The following is a 13,598-nucleotide window of genomic DNA, read 5'->3' on the forward strand; positions in this document are numbered from 1 at the left end:
GAACTGGAGACTTCCTAAACTGAGATAACACCCCGTGACTGGCCCAAATTCACAGTTTTAGGCATGGAAGACTAAACCTCCATAAGATAATCGGGGATGAGAGCGTGGGGAGGAGTTCTAATCAGTGGAAATTCAATTATAAGAATATTTTGAAAGAAATGTGATTCCATCGGGTACTGGAGCGTGCACCACTGAGATGCCATTGCAGAGAGCTTTAACTTGAGGTCTGAACCTCTTCAGGAAAATATGAATTTTTTCCCCTCACGTTCCCTGCTTAATGTCCTGAGAGCAATGAAAGTACTCAAACTCACCTGCAGATACAGTTTCTTCTAATACTGCGTGCGAAAGTGTCACTCCCCGCCCCCCAGTTATAAAGTGAGGAAATAAAATAAAAAGTGATTCTACAGAAATGTTATATTCCCAATATTTATTTTTGAGAAAATATTCAAACCCATATTAATCTGGAAGGGAAAGTGAAAATATCACCTGAAATTGTAATTCGCTGTTTTCTAGAAACAAGGAAAACCAAACTTTCTTCATCCATCTGGGAAGCAAGAGAATCTTCTTCAGAGGAGAAGTATCCAAAAATCTAAAATCCCAAACGACACATGTGAACATGGTATCGACCCTGATATCAGTTTCTCTGCATTAAACCCAGCATATATGGGGTTAAAACCAAAACACTCATTCCCTGCTTACTCTCTGGCTTCCTGGCTCCAGAATCCACTATCCTCCAGGAGACAGACAGCATCAAGGACAACCACCTGGACTATCTCCTCCCGCAAAGAGATACGGGCTGGTGAGAAAGCTGCTGACCAGCAAGGTCATGAGCTCCCTCCTGTCTGCAAGTAGTCTCAAGGCCAAAGACAGGCTGGTGGGAAAGCTCCGACCAGCAAGGCCATATGCTCCCCCTTCCCTACCTAAAGCCCCAAATAAAAACCCTTCCTTTTAGCTTTTCTGGGAGTTTGGGATTTCAGCGTTAGCTGCCCTCTCTCCTTGCTCAGCGCTGTGCAAAAATAAAATTCCTACTTTCTTCCACCACACCCGGTGTCAGAGATTGGCTTGCTGCGCAACGGGTGAGCGAACTCACTTCAGGTTCGGTAACAAACATGCACAATATCTCAGAAATGGAAGTAAAGTAATAGATTTGATGTTTCTTGAATTTAAAGTCTAATTTGGGTCAATGGTTAACACCTTGATTTATAAATGTCAGGGGGTTCCCCATAGCAGGAGAACGTAGCTAAATGTATTGAATACACCGTATGCTGAGGGTGCATGATTTTTGAGAAGTCGCTAATTTTTCTTTCCAGGCTGGTATCCTTGCTCAGACTGACGGATCTATTAGGAGCTGGACTGACCTGGAAATCAAATCAGCCGTCATCAGACACGGTCCCAGCTGAGAACCTTGATGTTGAGCTTGGCCACTCTCAAATGATCATTCCTACCCATTTTCCACAAATCTTCCTGGGCAAGACTTTTCATCGCTTTGAGAGGGAGTTTTGGAATTGAAGAGACTGTGTGGTTTATCTACTTAACTGTTCCAAATCTTACTCTCTATGTGTTGCGTGAAAATAAATTACTATGAAAGAATATCCTAAAGAAGAAAAGTGCTCTTTATCTGTGAATTGCCAAATTGTGTAATTCCAAGGAATTTGAAAAACAAGATAGCTGCTTTTCAATTGTCTTATGAATAAGCAGATAAAATTCTTATAAATGAATGATGCTATTCGCGTGAATTTGAGATTAGTTGGTGCCTGTTAAGGAGTGGATGGAATGAATGGTGGGGTGCTTCTGAAACATTAGTGGACGGAAGACGCACTGGGCGTCCTGTAAAAGTGCAGATTCTGAGTCAATAGGTCTGGGGTGGCAGCTGGGAGTCTGCATTTCTAACAGGCTCCCCGTGAGTGGTTGCACTTTAAGTTTGAAGGACCTAGTGACTAAATGAGTCAATCGAAAATAAATCAAACCCAACTATATATCAGTTGTTTTATAACATTTGTTTATTTTGATGCTACATGATGGCTTCGCATTATATGCTAACGTATGTCCTTCCATGAGTCGTTCCTCAAATGTTACTACCTCTTCCTTTACCTTCCTCCTCATCCAAACCTCCCAACACACAACGACTGCCCCCATCATTTCCTACAGTTCGATTTCATTCTGCGGGAAGATCAAGATCATCAGACATTCTCTCTTGTTTTCCCTTCCTCCTCCCAGCAAAATCAGCACTCAATGAAAGCTTAAGTAATTTTTCATCTTTTTAGAAATCACTGCTCGTTTTTCATGAGCACAAACCCTCTGGACTTAGCCTCAAATTCCCTCTGAAGGACTGATAAAAGAGAAAGTGGGGGGCTGGTCCAGTGGCTTAGTGGTTAAGTTTGTGCGCTCTGCTTCAGCAGCCCGGGGTTTGCCAGTTCTGATCCCTGGTGTAGACCGAGGACTGCTTATCAAGCCATGCTGTGGCAGGCGTCCCACACATAAAGTAGAGGAAGATGGGCACGGATGTTAGCTCAGAGCCAAAAGAGGAGGATTGGCAGTGGATGTTAGCTCAGGGCCAATCTTCCTCAAAAAACAAATAAATAATAAAAAAGAGAAAGAGGAGTGCTTTCAATAGATCTGAGTTGAAGTGGACAGGAACCTTCCGTCACTGCTATCTCCTCACCATCACTCACTGGTGCATTACCCAGTTAGCAATCATATATCAATGTGCACCTTAGCCCTGTAGCATTTCAATCCACAATATGGAATCAGACGGTCAAGCGTTGGAGTGCAGGCTGTACAACTAATTAGCATTCAGAACTTGGACAAATACCTTCACCTCCCGAAGTCTCAATTTCCTCAACAGAGAATAAAAGGACGAACTTCTGACTTTGTAAAATGGTGTTTTAAGTGAGATAATGTATGTGAAGCATTTTGTACTGTGTCTGGCAGATAGTAATTGTTTAAAACAAATATTAGCTATGATTATCATTAGAAATGCTAGATTAAGAAGGCCACCTGGAAGCGAGGAAAAATATCATAAATTATATCAAGACCACAACCGCTAATGAGAAAATTAGGCTCTCTTTGGGGATAGTACTTAAAACCATCAGTCCACTTGGGGATGAAACTGGTTCTTCTCATAGAAAAGACTCGTCAGGTGGGCACTGTGATACGCAGGTGGTGTGTGGAACCTCAGTGGGAAGGACTTCATAACTTCCCCAGCAATCAGAACTGAGAGGGGAATTCAGCCCCTTACACCTCCCAACCCCTCAGATCCCGGCGGCCCTCGCCTCTTTTCTTACCCAGATTGGAATCCGTGGTCTGTCACCTCAGTCACACATGTCCATACCGCCATCCCCTTATATCACTGCATTAGCCTGGCAAGAAACCCCCCTGCTGGGCAAATACAACTGCTGTGCTCCTTGCACCCATGCTGCTGTGGCTGATGAGCCGCAGAGAAAATCTCCCAGCCCCTCGATGGGGCCACCAATCTTCATTAGCTCCAGCCTCCTGGGGCTTCAGTGTCACCCGGCCATTGTCCCATGCCTCCCTAGATGATCTTGTCCATTAGCCACAGAGCAATGTCAAACCTTCTCCACTCATATCAAACGTGTTTCCACGTCCTTGTCACTCTCAGCAGCTGACTTCACCTCCTACTTCAGATGATAGTAGAAGCCACCAGACAAGAGCTTCCTCAGCTCTTCTTGCCACCCTGTTTTCAACCAACCGGGTTTTGGAGTCATCCTCCCACCCTTCCCTTTCAAAGGAAGACACGTTTCTCCTTTCCAACACCAATCCCTCCACCGTTCTCTGCGTCCGGTCTCCTTTTGTCTCCTCCGAGATGGTCTCCTTTTTCCCTCATGTCTTCTCTCTACCTCTCCCTTTCTACTGACCTTTCCTGTCAGCGTGTCCAAATCTCTCCCATCTTACAAACAAAAATACAGCAAACCTTCCAAAGTTGATTATAGATGATAATACTTAGTCCTTCCAAAGTCGATTGTAGCTAACAATCCTTAGTCCTTTTCTTGCCTCTCTCTTCTCCAGTTTCCTCCTCTAAGTGTTGCACCTCCTTCCATTGCTGTTGAATTTGAATTCCTCTTATGGGCACATTTTGGCTTTTGTTGGTTGTAACAGCAGACACATACTTTTTTTTTTTTTTTTGAGGAAGATTAGCCCTGAGCTAACTACTGCCAGTCCTCCTCTTTTTGCTGAGGAAGCCTGGCCCTGAGCTAACATCGTGCCCATCTTCCTCTACTTTATACGTTGGACGCCTACCACAGCATGGCGTGCCAAGTGGTGCCATGTCCGCACCCCGGATCCAAACCAGTGAACCCCGGGCCGCCAAGAAGCGGAACCTGCGAACTTAACCGCTGCGCCACTGGGCCGGCCCGACACATACTTTTTGAACTTTGACACCATGCCCTCTGTATTAGTTTTCTATTGTGACTGAAACAAATTATCACAACATAGTGACTTAACACCCATTTATTAGCTCACAGTCCCATAGGCTAGAAGTCCAAAATGGGTCTCATTGGGCTGAAATCAAAATGTCAGTAGAGACGTGGTTTTTGCTGAAGACTTGAGGAAGAATCTTCTTCCAAGTCATTCAGGTTGTTGGCCTGAGGCCCCCGTTTCGTTCTGATTGTCACTGAGGCTGCCTTTAGCTTCCAGAGGCCTCTCTGCAGCCCTAGTCCATGGGCCCGTACATCTCAGCACCAGCAATGGTGCTTCAAACCCCCCTCATGCTTGGAATCTCTCTTCTGCCTTCCTTTTCTGTTTTTAAGGTCTCGTGTGATACACTGGGTGCAGGTAATCCGGGATAATCTCCTTATTTCAAGGTCAGTTGATTAGTAACCTCAATTGCATCTGCAAAGTCCCTTCACAGCACGACCTACATTAGTGCTTGACTGAATAACCAGGGCACAGGAATCTCGGGAGTGGGGACACCTTTAGAATCCTATCACATCCTCATTTTATAAGTGCAATTCAGTACAATTTCAACTATTCGTGCAAAATACAACCAAAAACTGATGAATATTAGCAGCCAATTTAACCTCAGATGATAGTGTGAAAAAGTAGTTTTCAGGTAATAATGTGAAATGGTATGGGGCTGATGATCATTTCTGTGCTAATCAATTCCGCTGTTTCTTAGGGGTGGAGAACTCCCCACCATGTGTGTTGTCCTATATGAATTTGAAATAATGTCCTATGTGTCTATGATACCCATATTCAAAAAGCAGTTTACAGTCATTTAACTTGATTTGTAATTTTGGTGTAAGTTTTATGGAGGTAATGACAGCGTATTTGTTAAGTGTCTGAGAAGAGATGTGGGAAGAAATCCTGGAGTGTCCTATGCGAGGCAATATTGGGTGCTTTAGACTTGGGCATGGATCCAAATCCCCATTCTACTGCCTAATACTCATAGGACCTCAGGCAAGTTCCTTAGTTTCATCTGCAAGACAAGGATAATCAATAATAACCCCAGCCCTATGCCTTGGTCTGAGGATTAAATGAGGAAGTGCATGGTTAGAGTACTAAGTAATTAGGAAGGTTAGGAAGTATGTAGATTGCCCCAAGTGCCAGGTAGGAATTCAATCAATGTCAACATCTGAGTAAATATAATTCTCAATTTTTCAAGGGTCAATACAGGAAACAGAGCTCAGGTATCCTCTTTGTTAGTTCAAATTGTCCACCAGACATCTTTGCTGCCTGCCCAGACAGCGCGTCAGCCGTGCACATAAGTGTATCAGTCAGCCATCAGTCATGTTATGTACTTTAGAGTCACTCTACACGGAGGTAGGTGCCATCATGTAGAACATCTGCTCTTATGGAAAGAGAAATTTTGCTGTTTTTACTCGTAATAACACAATATTACAATGCTTGCCGTAAATAATTTCAAAAGGATACTAAAAACATCAAATTACTGAAATTTCTTGAGGAATAATTTAAGAGATAATATACCAGATAAACTCCTTCAGAAGAGACAAAGTTTTACATTTCAAAAGGAAATGTTTCAATCAAATAACGTTTTTAAAGAAAATATCTCCTTCCCCAGGGTAGGCTGTAACCTCAAGGATCTCAAATTTCTTTTTCAACAGTTTAAATTTCAGTCTAGTAATTATATGCATGACATGCTTGGAGTATTTTATGACTATTAATGATGCATTAGTATACTAATTTTCTTTGAACTATCTTATTTAAAGGACTTGCTCCATACTTCGTGATTCATTTTTTTTTTCTGGTTACATAAGGAACACACATTCAGGGCAGAACATTTGGAGAGAATGAAGAGCTGGTAAAAGAAAATAAAAACCTGTATGCAACTTATATTTTAACCCACCTTGGAACAGATAACTTTTAAGTCATTTTAATTACCCTGCATGCAGGTGTGCAATTTTTTAAGTTGTAAGCTACCTCAAGTCCTTTTAGCATAGGAACAATCTGGTTTATTGACAAATCTAGAGTGTGGTCTTCTGTGAGTTTAAAGTAGGATAAAAGCCCTTCCTCTCTCCTTTACCGTCGTCCACAGATCACTGAACAAACAAACACACTCCTATGTGTTCTTCCAAGAACATCAGAATGATATCTAAGGAGTCAATACTGTGCTATTCATAAAATGACTCAGGAAATGTAAGAGGTAGTCAGCTGTAGCCTTTTTCTTCTCTTTTGTTAAGAATTTGGATACACTGAAATTTGTGTATATTGACACTGTTGAAAAGGAATAATTCATGGAGAATATAATGAAGGCCATTAATATCTTAGTTGTTGTTAATGGCATGTGTAGTTCTTCCAATTGGCGGCTTGGTCTAAACGTATTTAAAAGTTACTCATTAATAATACAGTTAAACATCCGTTTGGTTTATTCTATGGGCAGCGGCCATGTCTTCCTGGGTGTAGGCATTTAAACATGCCACCATATTGTGGGTTTAACCTCTGTAGGCGTAACACTTTAATTATTTATTCTAAATAAAGAAAAATAATGCATGGATTTCATATTATAAACATGAAAAGTGACTACCTCACACCAGTCTATAGAGGCATCGAGGTTGTTGCAGAGTTTCCTGTAAAAGCATTTCGCATCTTGATTCTTCACTTCTGGACCGAAGAGTTCCTGTACTGTCGCATAAAACTTGTCATAATCAATTGCATCTGCATTGTAACAAAGTACAAGAACGTTGTCATAAAATTCCAAGAACTATATTGTCTTTTTTCAGCTGTTTTTTCTATTCGCTAGTCTATTGTATGGTTTCAACCTATAAAAACCAGATTCTTTTGCATTTTAAAGATCTTTTCACTGGAAACATAACTAGGTCCTTGGCTTAAATATTACTTAGTCAAAAGTAAGTATTTTACTTTGGTGTTTAGTACCTCCTCGATAGCTTTTGTTTCCACTATTTTAGGAGTTTTGCTCAGGAACACAAAGATAAGAAAATGAATGACCTCTTTCCTATTGTGAAAAGTTTTATTGATCAGGGGTATCTGCCAGAGTTCACCTTGAGTGGAAGTTTAGAAGTGACAAAGAGCAAGTCTCGATTGGTTCTTCGACATTATGTAAACACACACACACACACACGCAAAAACACACCATTGATAAATATTAATTTTGCCAAATTTGGTGATTCACTGGAGTATGACCAAGGGCAAGAAGGAGTTAGACACAAAAATGCATTGAGCATCTGTTATGTCTCAGAACAGAGCTAGACACTGGACTTGGAATGGAAAACTAGATAGACAACATCCATCCTTCAGGGAATTTACATAATAGTGGGAAAAACAGAAAATCAACAAGTGAGCAAACAAAGGAAATATTTACAGATTGTGACACGCAAGACTAGTTCCTAGAGACATATTAGGTGAGAAGGGCATGGGGGGACTTTCTGGGACACTAAATGTTGTCTTGATCTGGTTGGGAGCTACCAGGTATGTTTACTAAGGTCAAAATTTATCAAGCTATATACTTAAGATTAGTGCACTTTATGGGCTTTACTGTATGTATGTCGTACCTTAGTAACAAAGAAAAAGCATTAAATCTAGAGTGAGGTAAGTGTTGGGAAGAAAACCAATAGGGAGGCGTGACAGAACCATCTGGTGGTGGTGGGTGGAGGTGGACCTCTGGGAAGTTCTATCTAAGGACCTGGGTAAAAATATTAAGTTGAGACCTGATAAGCAAAAAGGAGTCAGCCATGTGTAAAGCTAGACAAGAGTGTTTTAGGCAGAGGCTGACAAACCAAAAGACGCTGAGGCGGGAAACAGTACGGCATGTTCTGGAAGGTCCGTGAGTATGGAGTGTAGAGAGGACAGGGAGAATGCAGTGAGGTGAGATCAGAGGTGAAGGAGGCTGAGCTAGAGTCAGAAATTTGTATTCTAAGCATGATGCTAAGCCATCGCTGGAGGCTTTTATGCAGGAAAATGACAAGAGTTGACTTAAAAAATTTTTTGAAAGCACACTGGCTGCTGTGAGGAGATTTAAGAGAGAAAACTATATATCAGTGAGGGTCTAGTGCCTTAGCCCAGGTTTCAGATGCTGGAGGCTTGGGCCAGGGTGATACAGAGGGTGGTCGTGCATCCTAGGCTGCCAAGGAAAGTCTCATTTATGCCTATTTTCTCAGCTTAGTTATTAATAACAACCCGTTTCACTCTTGAGTGTCCTCAGTTGGATGACAAGTGATATGGCAGCCAAGACAGAGCGCTTGAGATGGTGAGATATGGTTGGAAGTAGAATTGCAAAGACTCACTAACGGATTGGAAGTGGTTGGGGCAGAAGTGGTGAGTGAAGGACAGGCAGGACTCTAGAGCAGTGGTTCTTATCCAGGGGAGATTTTGCCCTCCCTTTCCCACATAGTTGGCAATGTCTGCAGACATTTATGATTGTTATAACTAGGGGAGGCAGTGCTACTGGCTTCTGGTGGGTAGAGGCCAGAGATGCTGCTGAACATCCTATAATGCACAGAATAGCCCTCCACACATACACACACACACACACACACACACACACACACACACATACAGAACAAAGAATTATTCAGCCCCAAATGTCAGTAGTGCCAAAGTTGAGAAACCTTGTTCTAGAATGACACTCAGGTTTCTGGTCTTCAAACTCAGCAGATGTTGGTACTATCTACCAAAACAAGGGAGGGCCATGATTCTTGGGGAAAATCAAGTATTCCATATTGGTCACATTAAGTTTGAAACTTCTCTGAGATCTCCAAATAGCTTATGTGTTTTAAATTCACACCAACCAGTATAGGACATGTGTCTCATTCTAAATGCTGCTGGGTGAGGATGATAAGACTCTCCTTCCCGGGATGATTTAATTCTATCAGGTCATTGACAAGAAGATTTCAGAGCAATAATGCAGAGATGAATTCCTGCAGTGTACTTAATATCATTTTTGAGGTAGACAACTGTCCATTAGAAACATTCTCTTTAGTGCTTAGCTTCTTGCCTATGGTGACAAGTAGACCCTATTTTCCAGAATTTGTGAATGAATATGAATGCATGCCAGTATTAGCAGTCTGTTGAAAGTTAAGATCGCATTTTCCCCTTCTCAGACTTTTAGGTCAGTCCTTCTGTTGTAGAAGGTAACTTATCTAGCAGTACTCAGTTTTTATCAAATATGTAAATACACAGAGAGACAGAGACAGAAACAGAGAATATATATATTTTATAGATATATCAAGATATATATTTTATAGTATATTACACTTTAGTATAGTATACGTGTATATATACATATATTGCTCTGCTTATGAAAGTCTTTATGGTCTCATGATACCCTTAAGAGATGGCAGTTGGCTCACGTGGCTTGTTAATGGTCACTATGCACTACTGAGAGTCCCAGGTCAACCAGGGGGCCATCCCATGGTATATCCCACAGAAGAACCCTTAGATATCATTTAATCCAACCCTCTAATTTTACATTTGAGACAACTGTGGTTCAGCAAAGTGAAAGAAGCTTCTCCAAGTCCACTTGGCTGAGTAAAGACAGAGTCAGATCGAGGACTCAGGCCCTCATTCAGCATCTCTGCTATTAAGCTCTGTTGCTTCTCTCATGGCTTAAAACATTTCCCAGTTCCAACCATCAGACCCAGCTGGACTTCCCTGTAATCACTGAACTTACCTTCCTTTTGGATAAACAAGCCTGCTCTTTCATCTCTTTTTTGGGCCGCTACACGTTCAGCCAATTTTTCAAACTCCTTCAAGGCTGCCCTGAAACTGCTAATCTGAAGTGCGATGTTCAAATGCTTTTCCTCCCTGCTATCCATAGGGACAGAGGGAATCTTTTATTTCTGTACAGAAATGATAGCACAAATTTGCCAACTTGGAAAACCTTCTAGTTGTTACGGTGCCTCCTTGCTGTCTCAGTTTTTGCCCTGGGTCTCATGCCGTTGAGTTAAAATCCCATATTGCAGACAGGAGTAGGAGTTGCCACTAGGATGGTAGCAGGGAGGAACGCTGACTTATGTCTAGAGTATTGCATGTGGGCAAACATTTCAGTAAAAATCCTGACCTCATAATGTTAGCAGTGTCCTTCACATGGTCCCCATTGCATCATAATATCTCTGTAACATCCTCCTTCCTTCATGAGGAGGGGACTGAGATCTCTTTCCCTACAGATTGTGTGTGTGTGTAGGAGGTATGTGGGTGGGTGTGGGTGTGTGTACACTGCCAGAGAGGGAAAAAGAATGGCTAAAGACCAAATGAGAAAACTGGGCATTACTTTCTCCCTCCTTCAACTCCTCTCGCCTCAACCTTTTGCCTTCCTCAGGATGCGGGGGAGAGTAAAATTCACATTCGTTCTCGCAGCTGTACTGCATATGGAAACGTGAACTTCTAAAGATGAAAAGGTATTTCAGCATCTGTCCCTTCTACCACAGATGAAGATATTTTTAGAGGTCATAGAGAATAAAAATGCCTCTTCCTTTATGCGTTGTCCTTCAATTAAAATAATAAAATGAGCCGGGGATGGGGAAGGGGTAGCTCCTGATTGAGAGGGCAGTTCTTCCACGTGTTATGAGTTGAACGAGAAGAGGTTTGTCTGCACACCTCCTTTCCCTTCATTGCAATCTCCAGTGCTCCAAACCCATTTAGCCCAACTGCTATTGAATCACATTTTCCAATATTCAGCTCTTTATGGGAAGGAGAGGTTGTCTCGTGTTTTATCAACAATTCATTAACTGCCAATGGTTTAGGTGAGTCAGATGAGGTCCATCTTTAAAGACATCTGCAAATGCTTGCATTCAGAGGAGAAGTAGATGGCATTGCTGGGCACCTCCAGAACCGATACTGTCTCCTTGGTGTCCACCGCTGATGACTATGAGGAGAGCAAAGTAAGGTTTTCATATAGAAAAAAATCTCCTAACTAACTCCTTTTCTTTTCCCTTTAAACTTTCAAGGTACTGAGTAGCGACCTCTGAAAGACCACCTTTCACAATTCTAATGCGCACATTCTTATAGTCATCCATCCATTCATTCAGCAAATGTTTATTGAGCGTCTGCTTCCCGCCAGCTGCTGGTTCAGGCACTGAGGATACGGCAATGAACAAAACAGCTTCTTGAGCTTTCAATCTAAGGAGGAAGGCAAACAAGCAGATAACAGATCAGAAGGTGCTAAGTGCTGTGAAGAAAAAGGGAAAAGCTGTGTGCTAGGGATAAATCAAAGTAAAGGGATTAGGGAGCTCAAAGAAGTTCTCATTAATCGGAAGACATGTGGGCACAGAGCAGAGGGAAGTGAGGTAGCAAGCCACGTGGATAAAAGGAGGAAGGGTGTTCCAGGGAAGAGCAGACGTGAAGTCCTGAGATCAAAGTGTGCTTGACATATCTGAGAAAGAACAAAAAGGCCACGTGCCTGGGGTGATGCGGGATGGGGAAAGAGAGGTAGGAAGATAGGTCAGAGCATGGGGGGAGGGGGAGTGGGACCAGATCCTGTAGGACCTTATAGGTTGTTGTAAGGACTTCAGCTTTTCCCCTGAGTGAGATGGGAAGTGAGTAGAATAGTGATATGTTCTGACTTACATTTGAAAGAGTTTCCTCCAACTGCTTTATGGAGATAAACCAAAGGAGAGAAAGGTTAGAAGCAGGGAAACTAACTGGGGGGCAATTTCAATAATCCACATAAGAGATGAGAGTGGCCTAGACTATGATACCAGTGATGAAGATAGGGCTAAGTGGTCAGATTGGGGAAGGTAGATGTGACAGGATTTGCTAATGGATTAGATGGAGTGTGAGAGCAAAACAAGGATTGAGGATCTCTCCTGGATTCTGGCCCCGAGAAGCTGAAAGGATAGAGTTGTCATTTACTTCTTGGGAAGAAGTCGGTGGGAGGAACAGATTTTGGAAGGAGAATTAAGAGTTCAATTTGGGACATGCAAAGATGTCTATTAGATAAAGAATTGTGGGTGTCGAATAACCAGATGTGAGAGTCCAGGATTTGGGGGAGAGCTTGAGACTCATCAGCTTTAGGTGGTATTTAAAGCCATTGGACTGGACGAGATCATCTGAGATCAACATAGACGGAGAAGAAAGAAAGCTGAGGACCAAACCCTGAGCATGCCAGGCTCAGAGCTCAGAGTGATCAGGAAGAACCAGTGACAGAGATTAGTCTCTGTCTAGGAGTGGCCAGTGAGGTAGGAGGAGAGCCAAGAGAAAGGAGTATCTCAGAAGCCAAGAGACGAAAGTGTTTTGAAAAGGAAGGAGGCTTTGGAGGGACAATCCATTTTATTCAAGAAAGAAATAAATCCAGTTTATTCAATAAAGAAATTGCATAGACAGAAAAAAGAAGGAGGGGAGACCAATAATTAAAAGGAACTTTACAGACACACCAACCAATCATGGAGTGTGTACTCTGTTTAGATCCTGACTCAACAACCAAACTGAAAAATAATTACAACATTTATGAGATAATTTGAAATTGGAACACTGACTAGATATTTGAAGATATTGAGAAATTACTGTTCAATATTTTAGATAGGATCATTATATTTTATGTTATACTGTTATTTATGTGATGTTACATTTTAGAGTTACATACGGAAACATTTACAGGTAAGCATTAAAATACAAAGGAACAGTAAACTGTGCCAAATACTGCTGATAGGCTACGCAAGGTGAGGAGCAAGGGTTAACCATTGGAAGGTGGACTATGGTGACCTTGAGAGGAGCTCTCTCAGTGAATGGCAGGAGGGGAAGGGGGATGTGGAGACAGTCAGTATAAACACATATTAACAGCAGCACCTTCTGTGAACATCTTAGAAGTGTGTGCTGGAGCAATTCACAGCTATGACGGCCATTTGTCGAGCTACAGGATACATTTGTACTTGTATTTGTGCAATTGCAAAAATGACAGACCCACCAATTTAAAGAACATTAAAAGAAATCACTCATGCTCCCATCACTCTTACAAACCTGTTGATTTTCTTCTAGGCCCAGGCCATATACTTTGATAATTTTATGCAGTTTCAATAGAACTATGCACATTGTTTAAATAGGAATGTATTATTTCATAAAAGTCCCCATGTGTCTAATATCCTTCATAAGTGCAATTTTTCTTTTTTCCTTTCCATCTATTTTTCTCACCAAATATTTTATTTTAGTAATTACTTTTTATATATAAGTGA

General features: G+C 41.8%; 1 protein-coding gene across 3 annotated transcripts in view; it reads right to left on the reverse strand.

The window, feature by feature from the left end:
• Positions 1 to 10,489, reverse strand: part of WDR64 (WD repeat domain 64) — a 115,809-nt gene extending 105,320 nt beyond the window's left edge. For all 3 annotated transcript variants that reach the window (XR_011434165.1, XM_023632598.2, XM_014738038.3), the window contains exons 1-3: positions 10,103 to 10,489; positions 7,001 to 7,131; positions 487 to 589 (exon numbers count right to left, since the gene is read on the reverse strand). Coding sequence is in view for 2 of the 3 variants with exons in the window: in XM_023632598.2 (XP_023488366.1) it covers positions 487 to 589; positions 7,001 to 7,131; positions 10,103 to 10,247 (379 nt within the window). In the remaining variant the exon portion in view is untranslated. The remainder of the gene's footprint in view (positions 1 to 486; positions 590 to 7,000; positions 7,132 to 10,102) is intronic.
• Positions 10,490 to 13,598: the final 3,109 nt, after the last annotated feature.

The sequence above is a fragment of the Equus caballus genome, chromosome 30 (assembly GCF_041296265.1).
Source record: "Equus caballus isolate H_3958 breed thoroughbred chromosome 30, TB-T2T, whole genome shotgun sequence".
Taxonomy (NCBI): domain Eukaryota; kingdom Metazoa; phylum Chordata; class Mammalia; order Perissodactyla; family Equidae; genus Equus; species Equus caballus.